The following is a 15,459-nucleotide window of genomic DNA, read 5'->3' as shown; positions in this document are numbered from 1 at the left end:
TAGGTCTGGGAAGAGTTAGGGAAGTGACAACTGACTGTATGAATTAGTGAAATGTTCTTTGGGGAAAAGTGAAAGTGTTGATTGTGGTGATGGTTGCACCACTCTGTGACTATACTAAAAACCAACAAACTGAACTCTGAATGGATGAATTATGTGGTACAATAATTATACCTCAATAATGACACCTAGCCCTTCTGCCAGGGTCTGATTAAAATAGAAGTGGGGTCTTGGCAACAATATTGTTTAAAAGTCCCCAACGTGGTTCTATTATCAGCATCCCGAGCTGAGAGCCTCTGACACAAGGTGTGAAAAAATAAAACTGCTCATACCTCCTGGGGATCCACCACACAGTAGTGATACAAATACTGATCCACGTATAGCGCAGAAGTTGTAGGTGAATAAAACTGGTTGCAGAGGGCAATAATCTGTGAACCATACATAGATCCCGAAGCCTGGGCAGTTGGATTGACTCCCATTATGTAGACGATGGTGGCAATAAACACCAGGAAGCCCAGGATGGCACTCAGGATTATCACCGTCAGGTAATATCTTCGTGTTCTAGATATCTCAGATCTTATAACACTAGTAACGAATATCACCAGCGCAGCAATGAAAGAAAAGGCAGCCATGGATATCAGGAAGCCCTTTGCCGCTCTTGGGTCTGTGTAGCCAGTTCCATAGCCGTAACCGTAGCCACCATAACCGTAGCCATTTCCGAAGCTTCCGAAGCCACTTCCAGCGTAAGGGTAACCTATGCCACCTCCTAGGATGTTGTTCCCATAGCCTCTGTCCCAGCCAAGGGTGGAGGCGACACAGGCAAATATGGCAATGCACATCACGATGATGAGCATGGACAGGATCCGGATCACTCCCGGAGGAGAGGTCCATTTGTAGAAGTGGAGGATTTCATCTTCTGGGTAGAAAGAATACGCCTTATGGGAGAGCATCGGTCGAACGTGCATCTCTCCACCGTACATGTCATTGCTCGGTGCGTAATGGCTTGGTTTGCTGAAATGCACAAGAGAACAATTTCAAGTTAGCACTTTTTGGAGGTAAGCAGAAAGTATAAAATACCTAGAAGAACTTAAACAGACCCTTGGCCAAAAATAATAAAACAAACAAACAAACAAAAACCCTATTGTTAGTACTGCCCCAACTGCCATGGGGGAATTCATATGTCCCCCCAAATTAAAATGTCAGCATCCTAGCCGAAACCGGTTTGGCTCAGTGGTAGAGCGTCAGGTCTGCGGACTGAAAGGTCCCAGGTTCGATTCTGGTCAGGGGCATGTACGTTGGTTGCGGGCACATCCCCAATGGGGGATGTGCAAGAGTCAGCTGGTCGGTGTTTCTCTCTCATCAATGTTTCTAGCTCTCTATCTCTCTCCCTTCCTCTCTGTAAAAAAATCAATAAAAATATATATTTTTTAAAAATGTCAGCATCCTAAATCCTCGTGTGATGATAGTAGGAGGTGGGGCCTTTGGGAGGAAATTAGGTTCTGAGGCAGAGACTTCAAGAATGGGAATAACACTCTTATAAAAAAGGTCTCAGAGCCAAAACCGGTTTGCCTCAGTGGATAGAGCGTCGGCCTACAGACTGAAGGGTCCCAGGTTCAATTCCGGTCAAGGGCATGCACCTTGGTTGTGGGCACATCCCCAGTAGGGGGTGTGCAAGAGGCAGCTGATCAATGATTCTCTCTCATCGATGTTTCTAACTCTCTATCCCTCTCTCTTCCTCTCTTTAAAAAATCAATAAAATATATTTTAAAAAAAAAAAAAAAAGGTCTCAGAGAGCTCTCTCACCTTTCCCACCAAGTGAGGACTCAACTAGAAGTTGGCATTCTGCAACTCAGAAGAGGGCCTTCACCAGGGTCTGAAAATGCTGACACCCTATCTTGGAATTACAGCCTCCAGAAATGAAAGAAATGTCTGTTGTTCAGGAGCTACCCAGTCTAGAGTCCTCTGTTATGTCAGCCAGAAGCGACTCAGGTACCCACTGAACAGTAAAGATACCTGTGCATCACAACCCCTTGGAGGCTTGTGGGCCTCCACCCCAGACGTTGCTGGGTCTGCAGATCTGGAGTCAGACACTTCTCCCGGTGCTGCGGGTGCTGTTGGTCTGGGGAATCACTGCTCTAGTTTCTATGTATGGAACAGAAGTTCTCAAATCTTGCTCCATATTAGAATCACCTAGGCATGTGCAAAATCCCCAGATGGAGAACTTTGTACCAGTTCACATGTGTCAAACACAAGGCCCACGGGCCAAATCCGTCCCGCCAGGCCTTGCAATGTGGCCCGCACCGCGCTGTCATCACTGCACTCCGCTGCGTTTCCATCACAATGACAGTTTATGATTGTTCAGTAAACCTTTTGGCCCGCGATTTAGGCTGGATTTTAGATTTTGGCCCCTTCTCTGATTGAGTTCGACACCCCTAAGTTAAATCATGATACCTGGGGATGGAACCCATGAAGTTTCAAGCAACAGTGTCAACCCTTTTGCCTGTGTGACTTGAGAACAGGGCATTCAGACATGACACCTCTAATGACCTACCGATGCACACGTGCAACTCCCAGTAGCCTCACTCCCCTAAGGAGGCACATTCATTCATTTATTCAACTGACAGCCATTTCCTGGAGCCAGGCTGGCACTGTGCTCAGTACTGGGGATGCAACAATGACCAGCCCTCGGTCCAGGATCCTCCCAGAGCTGAATCTCTATCGGGGCCGGAAGACAATAATCCCGACATGATCTATAATTAGTTATGGTTTTGTAAAGTAAATCAAATATGTAACGAGGGCTCATCAGGGTGATGCCTCATTGGATCCCAAGTCTCCTTTATAAAAAATATCTTGCAAACGCCAGTAGTTAATGCATAAACATGGCTTGTGAAAGGCACACTGATGTGTGGACAGACTGACTTTAAGAACTGCATGCCTAGGAAGTAACATGTTTCTCTGAGTCCTGTGAATCATTCTAGCAAATTAACTGAACCCAAGGAGAGAGTTGTGGGAACCTCTGGTTTGTAGCCAGTCGGAAGTGCAGGGAACAATGTGGCATTCTCCCCTCTGTAGCCAGCTGGTCAGAAGCACAGGGAGCCTGGCCTTGTGGCTGCCCTCTGAAGTAGGTATGTTTGGGGGCGGGGCAGTCATTAACCTGTGGCATCTAATGCTATCTCTGGGTAAACGGAGTTGAATTCTTGAACAACCTGTTGTTATCTGAGAATTGTTAGTGGGGTGGAGGGAAGCAGTCTTGCAGGATTGCACCTTAACGTATGGAATCGAACTCTATCTACAGTGAGCCAGTGTCAGAACTGAGGGCGCCCTGGTGGTATCCTGAGAGTTGTTGGCTGGTGTGTGGGGAACCCCCCACATTAGAACTGGATCCAGGGGCCCAATTTAATGGGTAATTGTGATATATCCATATGATGGAGCTACAGAGCTACGCTCTAATATGGCAGCCACCTGCCACATGGATTTACTGACCACTTCAAGTGTGGCCAGTCCAAACTGAGATGTGCTTTTAAGTGTAAAATACAAAGTAAGCACAACATGAAAAAAAAAAAAGTAAGACCAGCAAGAAAGAACCCTAACATGAACTAAGTTCTATGGCTGATAATGATGTGTCAGTGTAGGTTCATCAATTATAACAAATGTTATCACTCTGCTGGGGGATATTGATAATGGATGATGCTATTGCATGTGTGGGGGCAGGAAGAATATGGGAAATCTCTGTACCTTCCTTTCAATTTTGCTATGATTGTAAAATTGCTCTAAAATATAAAGGCTTAAAAAAATACCCAGAATGTATACTAACCTATGAATCAGTCTTTATAAGAATCTTGTGTTGAAATGATAATATTTTGGATATATTGAGTTAAGTGAAGTATATTATTAAAATTAATTTATTTTATTTTCAATATGGTTAGAAGAAAACATAAAATTATATATGTGACTCATATTATATTTGTACAGCACTGCTCTGAAGCAAAAATGAAGAAAATTTACAAACAAGTAAAACTTATGTACTCTTTGGGATGCATAAAGTGGTGAGATAACAGAGAAAAGTATTGTTTTTTTACCTAGGTGATGATTTCGTTTTGTCTTTACTCTTCATCTCATACATAAGTTCTGTGCCCTTTTCTATTTGTATATTATATTTCACCATCGTTTATAAAAGCAACATAAAATAACCATCAGGCTAATGGAACACTACTCAGTAACTATATTCTCTAACATTTTAATGACCACATTGTCATAAACAATGTGTCCATACCACGTTCAAATATTAGGCAGGAGGTTATGTACTAGTAATACAAACACAGCTCCACTACAATTATCAAAGAGTTAAAGCTACAAACTACTTAAAGGAGGCAATCCCTAGCAATGCTTGCTAACAAATTTAAAATGGAAGAATTCACTGTTAAATCCCTAAATAATTAGCAATGCTAAGAACCATCAATTTTGCTTCTTTTGTATGATGGCAAGACTCACTCTTAAAATTGACCATGAAGAACACATGATGCTAAATGAAAGAAGTCAATCACAGCCCTTGCTGGTTTGGCTCAGTGGATAGAGCATTGGCCTGCGGACTGAAGGGTCCCTGGTTTGATTCCGATCAAGGGCACATGCCTGTGTTGCGAGCTTGATCCCCAGTTGGGGGCATGCAGAAGGCAGCTGATCAATGATTCTCTCTCATCATTGATGTTTCTCTCTCTCTCTCTCTCTCTCTCTCTCTCTCTCTCTCTCTCTCTCTCTTTCCCCTCTCTCCCTCTCTCTCTGAAATCAATAAAAATATATTAAAAGACCACATGTACGATTCTGTTTATATGAAATGTCCAGAATGGACAAACCTAGAACAGAAAAGTAGACTGGTGGTTGCTGAGTACAAGGGGGAAATAGGCAGTGACTTCAACGGGCCAGAATGTCTTTGGGGAGGCAGTCATAAAAACGTTCTAAAACTGTGATGATGCTTCCACAACTCTGGGATGACATTAAAATCACTGAACTGCCCAATCTAAATGAGTGGGTTGTAGGACGTGTGTATTAAACCTTAATAAAAATGTCATTTAGAAAAGTGATGCCATGTTGCCAATGGTCATTTAAACAAGGCATAATACGGAAGTGTCATACCAATTGTGAAAACAAAAGGAATACATATACATACAAATAGAAACCTAGACTATATTGAAGCAAACGTTAGAAACAGGTAACAGTAGTTGTCTTTGCAGAGAAAAACTCATCCTGGAAGTTATGGGTAAGAGGGAAACTCATTTTTCACTGAATACACATATTTTATTTTTAAAAGCAAACAAAAAATAGGTGAAAATTTCAACAATAGGTACATATTTTTTTCTTTTACATGTGATAGACTTTTTTAAAAAAAAAGAAGACTGAAGAAATATTTACTTACAATTCATCAGGTCTGTATGGAGGAGGACTTTCAAAAGGCCTCGACGACATGGTCAGTGGTCACCTGATCTTCACAATGAGCAATGTCCTGTCGCTCCCACGATAAGCCAATCTAAGCAACATAAGTAGGGTAATGGCATTACTACTGAGCTCAGAGTTTCCTTGCATCACTAAGAAAACTAGTGATACCAATCTCAAGTAACCTCTCACACCATGTTTATTTCTCTTGTCCTTCCCATTACTGTTTTTATACACTGGACCATTAATTCCGTGAGCAGAGGAAATCACTGAGCACAGGAATTATTCAGCCTGGGAGTCCTCACAGCTCCTCACACCATGCTCTGTACATCACTGGGGTAAAAATATTGTTTACTTTGAAATCCTACATTGTAGTAATAAAACATTCACAATGCTTCTACAGCATAGGTTTAAAAAAAATTGTATTTATTTTTTTCAAATATATTTTATTGATTTTATACAGAGAGGAAGGGAGAGAGACAGAATTAGAAACATCGATGAGAGAGTCATCGATCAGCTGCCTCTTGCACACCCCCCACCGGGGATATGCCCGCAACCAAGGTACATGCCCTTGACAGGAATTGAACCCGAGACCCTTCAGTCCCCAAGCCACGCTCTATCCATTGAGCCAAACCTGTCCCGGCATGTATTTATTTTTTAAAACAGTCTCTTCAAAGAACAAGATGGGCCCTAGTTGGTTTAGCTCAGAGGATAGAGTGTCAGCCTGTGGACTAAAGGGTCCCAGGTTCGATTCAAGGGCACATGCTCAGGTTGCGGGCTCGATCCCCAGTGTGGGACGTGCAAGAGGTAGACAATCAATGATTCTCTCTCATCATTGATGTTTCTATCTCTCTCTTCCTCTCCCTTCCTCTCTGAAATCAATTAAAATAAATATATATATATATATGTAACATGGGTATGAGAAAAAAGCATTATTTAAATGTATTGTTTCATATTCCTTTGGAAAGTTCATATAAAATGAGAATGCATATGAAAGTGCATATTGCGCAGCCCGTGTGGCTCAGTGGTTGAGCATCGACATATGATCCCTGTTCGATTCCCAGTCAGGGCACATGCCTGGGTCGCAGACTCAATCCCTAGTAGGAGGTATGCAGGGGACAGCAGATCAATGATTGTCTCTCATCATTGATGTTTCTCTCTCTCTCTCTCTCTCTCTCTCTCTCTCTCTCTCTCTCTCTCTCTCCCTTCCTCTCTGAAAAAAAAATACATTAAAAAAAAAGTGCATATCTAGCAGAGTCTAACACATACTAGATCATCAATGTTAACTATAACATAAGCTGGTTTAAAAAGTATATTTTTCTCATTACAAATGATTACATACAAGATGCATCTATGAATGGTGGGACTATGGGTAGTTTCCCCTTCTGCTTTTCTAAATCTTCCAAACCGGGCACAATTTTTACAAATTATGGGGGAAGACATTAAATGCACATTGTATTAAAGAGTCCTCTAAGCAAAAGCAGAATGATTTTGTTCTAACATTTCTCAGTTTGTCCCAATTTCATTCAATCAACAAGTATTTATTAAGTGCCTCCACTATATCACAGGACCTGTGGAAATTAAGTATGAGACAAAGCTCTCCCGGCCTACTCCAATAGGCATTAATTAGGACCAAACTACGCGATAAAGTGCAGTATGGGGATGACCAAAGATTTAAAGAGGAAGTGGAAAGGAAGGAAATAGGAAGAAAGGACACTTGAGCAAGACCTTTATCTTCCCTGGCCAGTGTGTTCAGTGGTTAAAGCGTTGGCCCATGCACTAAAGGGTAGCAGGTTCCATTCCTGGTACCTGAGTTGCAGGTTCAATCCCTGACCTAGGCTGGGTGTGTGCAGGAGGCAACCAATCAATGTGTTTCTCTCACACCTCTCCCTCTCTGTCTCCCACTTCACCCCTCCCCCCCACTCTAAAAATTAATGGAAAAAATATCCTCAATGAGAACTGACAACAAAAAAAAGAATCAACCTATCAATGCAGGAATAGGTGGAACAACAAATGGGTATTTCTCTCTCTCTAAAAAGAAATATTAAAAAATCTATATCTGAATATATATATAAAGTATCTAATGTTTTTTCTTCTCAAATGAAGTATGTGTAATCTTACATCACTATGTTAGAAACTGAATCAATTCAGCCAGGACCAATTTGGCTCAATGGATAGAGCGTCGGCTTGGGGACTGAAGGGTCCCGGGTTCGATTCTGGTCAAGGGCATGTACCCTGGTTGCGGGCACATCCCCAGTGGGATGTTTCATTGTATCTCTCTTATCGATATTTCTAACTCTCTATCCCTCTCTCTTCTTCTCTGTAAAAGACAAATGAGATATATTAAAAAATAATAATAATTAAAAAAAAAAAAACCAAACAACAAAATCCCTTTCTAAACTATTATTTCCTAGATTCAGAGTTTAGTTGTCATGACTCCTCTAGTAACAGAGATTTTAAATTGTGGAGCAAATAAATCTAGAAAGCTAATTAAGAACAAGTCATGCCACACCAACTTCACCTCCTTTGTTGAGGTTACCAAACTGCTAGATGAAGGAAGTGCAGAGGGAGTCCTGAGAATCTTGCGCACATCCCTGCTGTACAGACCGTGTTGGGCAGATTTTTAAGAAGCTGAATAATGGGATCTAATTAAGATGAAAGAATGGACCATTTATGTCCACCCCTGGAGGGAGGTCTCCAGTGGTTCTGCTACACACAAAGCGGAGGCAACAAGCTTATCAGCTTTGCAGTTAGGGACCTCACCCACTAGAAGTCTATCAAACTGACAAGTTCTCGGTAAGGTCAGAAAGATGACGGAAAGAAACCTAGTGGCTGTAAAAACTCACTGCCTGCCACAAGTTCCTCACCTCTGAGCCTCACTACCATCCTCTGTCCAATGGGGGATAACCTAACCTCTGAGGTGGGATAACTTAATAAAACGATGAATTAAGCCTGGCCAGTTTGGCTCAGGGGTTGAGCATCCACCTATAGACCCAGAGGTCACAGCTGGGTTCCAGGTCAGGGCACATGTTCGGGTTGCAGCTCAATCCCCAAGGCGGGGGCATGCGGGAAGCAATCTATCATGTTAATGTTTCTCTCTCATAGATGTTTCTCTCTCTCCCCCTCTCCTCTCCTCTCTCTAAAACGAATAAAAACATTTTTTTAAATGTAAACTCAATTTTTAAAAAACTAATAGTGTGAGTATTGGATAAGGAGAGCTGGCTTAATAACGGTCCATTTTTACAAGTAATTTCAACAAAAGTTAACCTATTATTCCAAACTCAGATAGCACTCACAGAGACAGTGCTTGAAGGTAGGAATGACACAGTTATGAAAAAGAAGCAAACCCTTTTTACGAAGATGGTGCTGAAAGCGAAGAAGGAAACCCCTCCCAAAGCCAAAGCCACAGCAAAGGCTTTGAAGGCAAAGAAAGCCACAGTGAAAGGCATCCACAGCCACAAAAAAAAAAAAAAAAAGATCCGCATGTCACCCACCTTCTGACAGCCAAAAACACTAAGGCTCCGGAGGCAGCCTAAATATCCTCGGAAAAGCGCACCCGGGAGAAACAAGCTTGACGACCACTATGCCATCATCAAGTTCCCCTGACTCCCGAGTCAGCCATGAAGACGACAGAAGACAATAATACACTTGTGTTCATTGTGGATGTCAAGGCCAGCAAGCACCAGATCAAACAGGCTGTGAGGAAGCTCTGTGACATTGATGTGGCCATGGTCAACACCCTGATCAGGCCTGATGGCGAGAAGAAGGCATACATTCGGCTGGCTCCTGACTATGATGCTATGGATGTTGCCAACAAAATTGGAATCATCTAAACTGAGTCCAGCTGCCTAATTCTAAATATAAAAATTTTACACTGTAAAAAAATAAAATAAAAAGAAGCAAACCTCTACATCATCTTAAAATTTGTGCATCATGTTCCAACTAAGTCCCTCTCCAGAGGGTGATTTAAGATTATTGAAGATCTAGAAAAATCAATGCTTAACACAAATGATTGGAAAAACAGGAAATGCATGGCCTGGAGAACTCAACATTAGAAGGACCATATGGCAACCTTCAAATATCTGAAGAACCATCTTTGTAGTCCTAGACATGGTTCTTTGAAAACACACACACACACATACATACACACACACACACACATATATATACACACACATACACACACACACACACACACACACACACACACCACCACCACCACCACCAGGGTCAGGTTCCTTCTCACCCTGAACCCACATACCCTCCAAAAAATAACAACAATATGATCGGATGCCAATTATGCAAAGCTTAGGTTGTTTGATATTTGAGGGGTCTGGACAGGACTTAAAAGGTCTCTCTCCAGTGAGCCAAGATTCAGCAGACTGTTGTCCAGTGTCCAGCACAGCAAGTCGTAACAGCGAAAGGGACATAAGTCAAATAGCTGTTTAAGAGTCAGGGGCAAAAGAGAAGCAGCAAACACTTGTAGAACATTGTGCTGAAAGCCAGCTAATGTTAACATAAAACAAAAGTTCCCTTCATGATTATGTTTACTGGTCACACACTGTCCTAATAAAGGAAAACAAAAAACAAAAAAAACAAAAAAAATTTTTAAGATGAGGGAGAAAAGTTTGAAAATACTAAACCCAAAATTATTCCTTAAAACAAATTGTCAAAAAATAAACTTTTTTATATTGAAGGGCAGTCTGCTCCTTTTCAACCTCATATAGCAATAGTTAATTTGCCTTTAAAAAGTTTCTTTTAAAGTTGTGCCTGATATTTAGCTTATAGGCACTTCATTAGTAAACAAAATTTTTGAAATTAGGCAAACTTTGAAATAGATAAGCTCTGTGTCAGAAAATGCATTTTAAATAAGCTCTCCAGATAATTTTTAAAAAAATATATTTTATTAATTTTACACAGAGAGGAAGTGAGAGGAATAGAGAGTTAGAATTGAGAGTTAGAATTGAGAGGGACAGAGAGTTAGAAACATCGACCAGCTGCCTCCTGCACACCCCCACTGGGGATGTGCCCGCAACCAAGGTACATGCCCTTGACCAGAATCGAACCCGGGACCCTTCGGTCCGCAGGCCGATGCTCTATCCACTGAGCCAAACTGGTCTCGGCTCTCCAGATAATTTTTTAAATATATATTTTATTGATTTTTTTTACAGAGAGGAAGGGAGAGGAAGAGAGAGGGATAGTTAGAAACATCTATCAGCTACCTCCTGCATTCTCTCCCCACCCCACTGGGGATGAGCCTGAAACCAAGGTACATGCCCTTGACCAGAATCGAACCCGGGATCCCTCAATCTATCCACTGAGCCAAACCAGCCAGGGCTCTCCAGATAATTTTTCAGCACACCATAGATTCTGAGAATCACTGTCTAAAACAAAAGCGTTGATATTGTGAGTTTCCTGTCCAGAACACTTGGATCTTTACATGGCACCGCCTTTGTTCAGTTCTCCATGCAAGGGTCACTTCCTCAGAGATACCCTCCCAGGCCCTCACTCCATCCACTAAACCTGTTTTACTTTCACAGGGCATTCCTCCCTCCTTCCCCCCGCCCCCCCCGACTAAATTACAATATTAGTTTTTCTTTTCTTCTTTCCCCCCCTTCCCACTACTATCTACCTCTGCTCCAACTGGAATACCGTCTTCACAAGCACTGAGATGTCTGTTTTGACCATCACTGTTACCCCATCCCTGGTACAAAGTGATGATCTACCAGTATCTGATTTATAAAGACCAACAGCCCATATGACAGCTGAGGTTTCCACCCACCAGTGACCAGATTGAAGTTCTTCGCTCAATACACCCAGCAAATACAATCCTTTAGGTTCAACTAACATAACTGAGCTTACAGTCAGATGAAAAAGAGAGAAAAGGGTAAATAAAATACAAAAAAAACACAAAAAAACAAAACATATGGACACCAACTGAGAATTCCTTAGAAATGCGGAACTCCAGGCCCCACTTCTTCCCTATGAATCAGAATCTGCATTTTAATAAGATCCCAGGTGATTAGTACCACATTCAAGATCGAGAAGGTAACTAGACTTAAGGGAGTTTACTCATCTTTAACAATGGAATTCTATTAGGCCTACCTTTCAGAGTGGTTGGTTAAATGATATTAAGTACAAAAGCTTTTAGAACAGTGTCTCGAAAACAGGAGGCACCGCCCACGATTCCCCTAAAATAACGTGCAAAATTGTCTACATCTCACTATTCTGCTCTCCATCACCTAACAAAGCAGGCATCTCATAGCTCAATAAATGCAAAACTACAAAAAAAAAAAAAAAATAAACAAGTGTTGCTTTGTCTGAGTTATCTATTACTGTGACTCCACCGTGTTTAATATCTACTTTTGAAAATATCAGACATGTAACATAAAGATCCAATGTACAATGCGAAAGAAACATTGTTACAGTTGGGAATGAGCTGTGAGAAATCTGCCTCGGGATAAAAAGAACCAGTTTAAAGAACGGCCAGCAAAGCCTTTTTGAAAGGGAAGGGTTCCTCTTTTCCAGGGATCCCAATAATGCACCTGTTGTGCCCGAGGGCCACACACCAACCTGGCAGGCTGCCTCCTCCCGCTGCAGGTCGCTTCCCAGCGGGCGGCCTGCCAGCGCGCCCCGGGCAGCTCCCGCCCGGCGGCTCCACCGGGGACCCGAGGGGCTCGGATCTGCCCTCCCAGCCCCAAGGTGCAGAGGCCATTTTGGCCCCTCAACCCACCTCTCCCCCGTCCCGCGCACTTCCTCCGACAAAGGCAACATGTCTGCTGGACCTGCAGGTCCCAAAGCCCCGCGGGCGGCGGGGCAGGTCCGGGAGCCGCGCCCGGGAGCACCTCCCGGCGGCGGGCGCGCTGGCCCGGCGCGCACGGAGCGGGGACCGCCCGGGGCCTCCCTCCGGTCACGGCTGAGAGCCCGGGCGTGAGCAGATTCCCTCGAAGTCCTGCCTCCCTCGACATGAAACCCCCGTCTCCCCAGCTTGGACCCTTGGGGGCCCGGTCAGCTCCTACTCAGTGGACTCAACATTCACAACCTGCGGTCGGCGCGCCCCGTCCCTCCAGGAATTCAGTGTGTGTACATTTCAACCCAACCACCCTCTCTCCCCGGGGACACCCAAAGGTCGGTGAGGCGGGGCGGGAAGGACGAGGTCCCCCCACCCCACCCCGGGATCTAAGCCCCCTGGCCGGCCAGCGCCCCCATCGCGCCAGCCCCGGGGCTCGGCACCACCGAGGAGCCGGGCGCCGCGCCCCTCACTCACCCCGAGAACCCCCTCCCAGCCCCCCAGCACTGCAGCCCGGAGCGCGGGGCGCAGGGGTCTCCCTCCCGAGCCTCCCGCCTCCCCAAAGCGACCAGGTGTCCGCGCCCAGGCGCAGGGACGGGACAGCGTTTCAGCCCGACGGGCTGATCGGCGCCTCCAAGTGGCCCAGAATCCGGGGCGCAGCGGCCAAGGCGGCCTCGCTCCGCGCCCCGCGCCCAGCCGGCTCCCCGAGTCCCAGTCCCGGGGCGAAACCGCCACCGAAACCAGCCCGAGCGCCCTGCCCCCGCGCTCGCCCGGCCAGACCGCGGCGCCGGGGGACCTCAGCGGGGACTCCGGGCGCCGCGCCCAACGCTCCCCAACTCCCAGCCGCCCGGCCCGACCCCCCAGACCCCGAGGCCGGCGGGAGCCCGGGAGCGCGCTCACCTGGCGGGCGCACCTGCCGCTGTGCGGGCCGCCCGCACTCACCCCGGACCTGGGAGGGGACTCAGCCCTCCTCCTCCTCCTCCCCCTCCTCTAGGGTCCCCCCACCCACCCCACCCCACCCGGCCGCCCAGCCCCCGAGCATGCGCGCCAGGGCCGGGCCGGGCCGGGCTGCGGGAGGTCGGCGGCCCCGCCCGGGGACCCCACCTGCCTGGGTGCGCGGCGCGGCTGCTCGGCGCTCGGGCGCTCTCCCCGGAGCCGCCGTCCCCGCCGGAGGTGGAGGTGCAGTGTGGCCGCCGCCTCCCTCCGTGACCCATTCACCTGAAACTCGGAGGGGAGGGGAGGGGAGGGAGAGGTGGAGGAGGAGGCGGGAGGCCGGCGGAGCGCGGAGTTAAAGGAGAAGCTCCTTGTTTCGGGCGGAGGTGCGGGGAGCCAGCGGGAGACGGGGCTCGGGCTTCGGGGAACTCGGGGCGCGCGGGGAGCTCGGGGGTTTGGGAAGGAGCCGTGGGAGGAGGTCTGCAAGGGGCTGTTTTTCCCCCCGAACAGGGAGTGGCCGAGGTGGCTCCTCGCGCTGGGGCAGGAAAGCCACGTCTCGCACAGCAAGCACTTTCATGCTCCAAAAATGTGGCTCCAGTTTTGTTGGGAATCCAGATGTGGGAGGTTTTCAAAAGCCGTGCGTAAGTTTAGGAGCTGTTTTTAATCTCTGGATCCAGGCAGGGGGGTGGGGGGGGGGGGGAAGAGTAGTTGAATGAAGGTGAAGTACCGTACGGTAGGTGTTCGTGTCGGTAGCTTTGCCATCCAAATACACACCACGGTGTACAGTGTTACCACCTCTGGGTCCTCTGCGCCCTCCCAAGTGTAACTGTGGTTGATGGAGAATGGGGGGGGGGGGGGGGAGTGGGGGAGAGCGTGATTTAAACAATGGTAATATTCTCTTTGGCTTAAAAACAAAACAAAGACTACTTTTGTCGGCTGTTCTCTTTCTTCATCTGGAGGCTGTTTCCAAAGGAGTGTTCACTTAGGAAAAATCATAGTCTACACTTCAGGATGTATACACGTTTATATAATATGAGTACTGGAGGCCTGGTGCATGAAATTCTCTTAGCCCAGCCTGCACCCTCTTCGTTCCGGGACCTCTCACAATCCTGGACCACTGGCTCCTAAGCACTCACCTGCCTGCCTGCCTGGTTGCCCTAACTGCCCCCACCCCTGCGGACCTGGTCACCCCCCAACTACCTCCCCTTGCCAGCCTGGTCATCCCATACTGCTGCCTGCTGCCAGCCCGACGCCCCTAACTGGCCCCCTCTGCTGGCCTGGATGTCTCTTACTGCTCCCCTTCCCACCTGCCTGGTCGTCCCCAACTGCCCCTCTCTGCCAGCCTGGTCACCCCTAACTGCTCCCCACCTCCCCACTGGCCTGGTCGCCCCATGCAGCCTGCTGTTCAGTCACCTGTTGGTCTTCCCTGACTATCCCCCCCTGTGGCCTGGTCTTAGACAGCCATCTTGTGAGGGCATGAGGGTTAATTTGCATATTGCCTCTTTATTATATAGGATGTGGTATTTCAATATGTTCTTTTAGCTAGTACTAGAATGTAATAATTTTAATTCTTGCTATTGAGCCATCTGCATTGAAGGCTAGAATTTAGGTTTCTTAAATCCTGCTTCACTTTGTTCCAGTCTGGAATGTCAGCATTGCTAATACATTTCTGTCCAATCCCATCCACTTCTCTGCCTTTAATTAAGTGGTTAGAGATGTGACTCTCCCATACAATAGGGCTTAAGCCATAATTCAATACTTGAGGAAGCAAAAGCATTATATAAATATGAGGTATTTAAAGTGACGACAAAAAATAATAATAAAGTGATGACAACCTTAATGGGCAATTAAGCTGATTGGTGTTGTTTTCATGGAAGTTATTTCTGCAATTGTTTTAACATGACTGTAGTTTTTGAGTGATGCAGTTTAAATTGGTGGTGCTAACACTGGGGGTCAGGTTAATCCTCTTAATGTTCCCTGTCAGATTACTGAAATCCCCACACATTCCACTCGGTTTATAATTAAACAGGGGAACATTTCTTAATACGCTTAATTATAAACACATATTTATTATTTTATAGTGTATGTTGACATGTTCTACAAAGAACTTAGAGTGTTTTTCCTACTTTCTAAAATTGAAATGTTTCTCATACCATAAAATTCACCCTTAATTTCATTTTATTTATTTATTTATAAAATATTTTTATTGATTTCAGAGACGGAGGGAGAAAGAGTTAGAAACACCAATGATGAGAGAGAATCATTGACTGGCTGTCTCCTGCACATCCCTTATTGCGGGTCAAGCCCACAGC

The 15,459-nt window shown here is 45.8% G+C and overlaps 1 protein-coding gene across 4 annotated transcripts in view; it reads right to left on the bottom strand.

Annotated features, from left to right (window-relative positions):
* OCLN (occludin) overlaps window positions 1–13,453 on the bottom strand; it is a 44,595-nt gene extending 31,142 nt beyond the window's left edge. Inside the window, exons 1-3 of one of the 4 annotated variants that reach the window (XM_036408829.2) lie at window positions 13,319–13,453; window positions 5,408–5,518; window positions 330–1,008 (exon numbers count right to left, since the gene is read on the bottom strand). In XM_036408829.2, the coding sequence (XP_036264722.1) occupies window positions 330–1,008; window positions 5,408–5,457 (729 nt within the window). In that variant the 5' untranslated portion in view covers window positions 5,458–5,518; window positions 13,319–13,453. Of the gene's footprint in view, window positions 1–329; window positions 1,009–5,407; window positions 5,527–13,114; window positions 13,217–13,275 lie in introns of those variants that run through there. The other 3 variants (XM_036408828.2, XM_036408830.2, XM_036408831.2) reach the window with 3 other exon arrangements.
* Between the last annotated feature and the right edge of the window lie 2,006 nt (window positions 13,454–15,459).

This window comes from Pipistrellus kuhlii, unplaced genomic scaffold (genome assembly GCF_014108245.1).
Source record: "Pipistrellus kuhlii isolate mPipKuh1 unplaced genomic scaffold, mPipKuh1.p scaffold_m20_p_4, whole genome shotgun sequence".
In the NCBI taxonomy this organism is placed as follows: domain Eukaryota; kingdom Metazoa; phylum Chordata; class Mammalia; order Chiroptera; family Vespertilionidae; genus Pipistrellus; species Pipistrellus kuhlii.
Note: the sequence above shows the minus strand (reverse complement) of the source record. Positions and strands in the feature narration are given on the sequence as shown.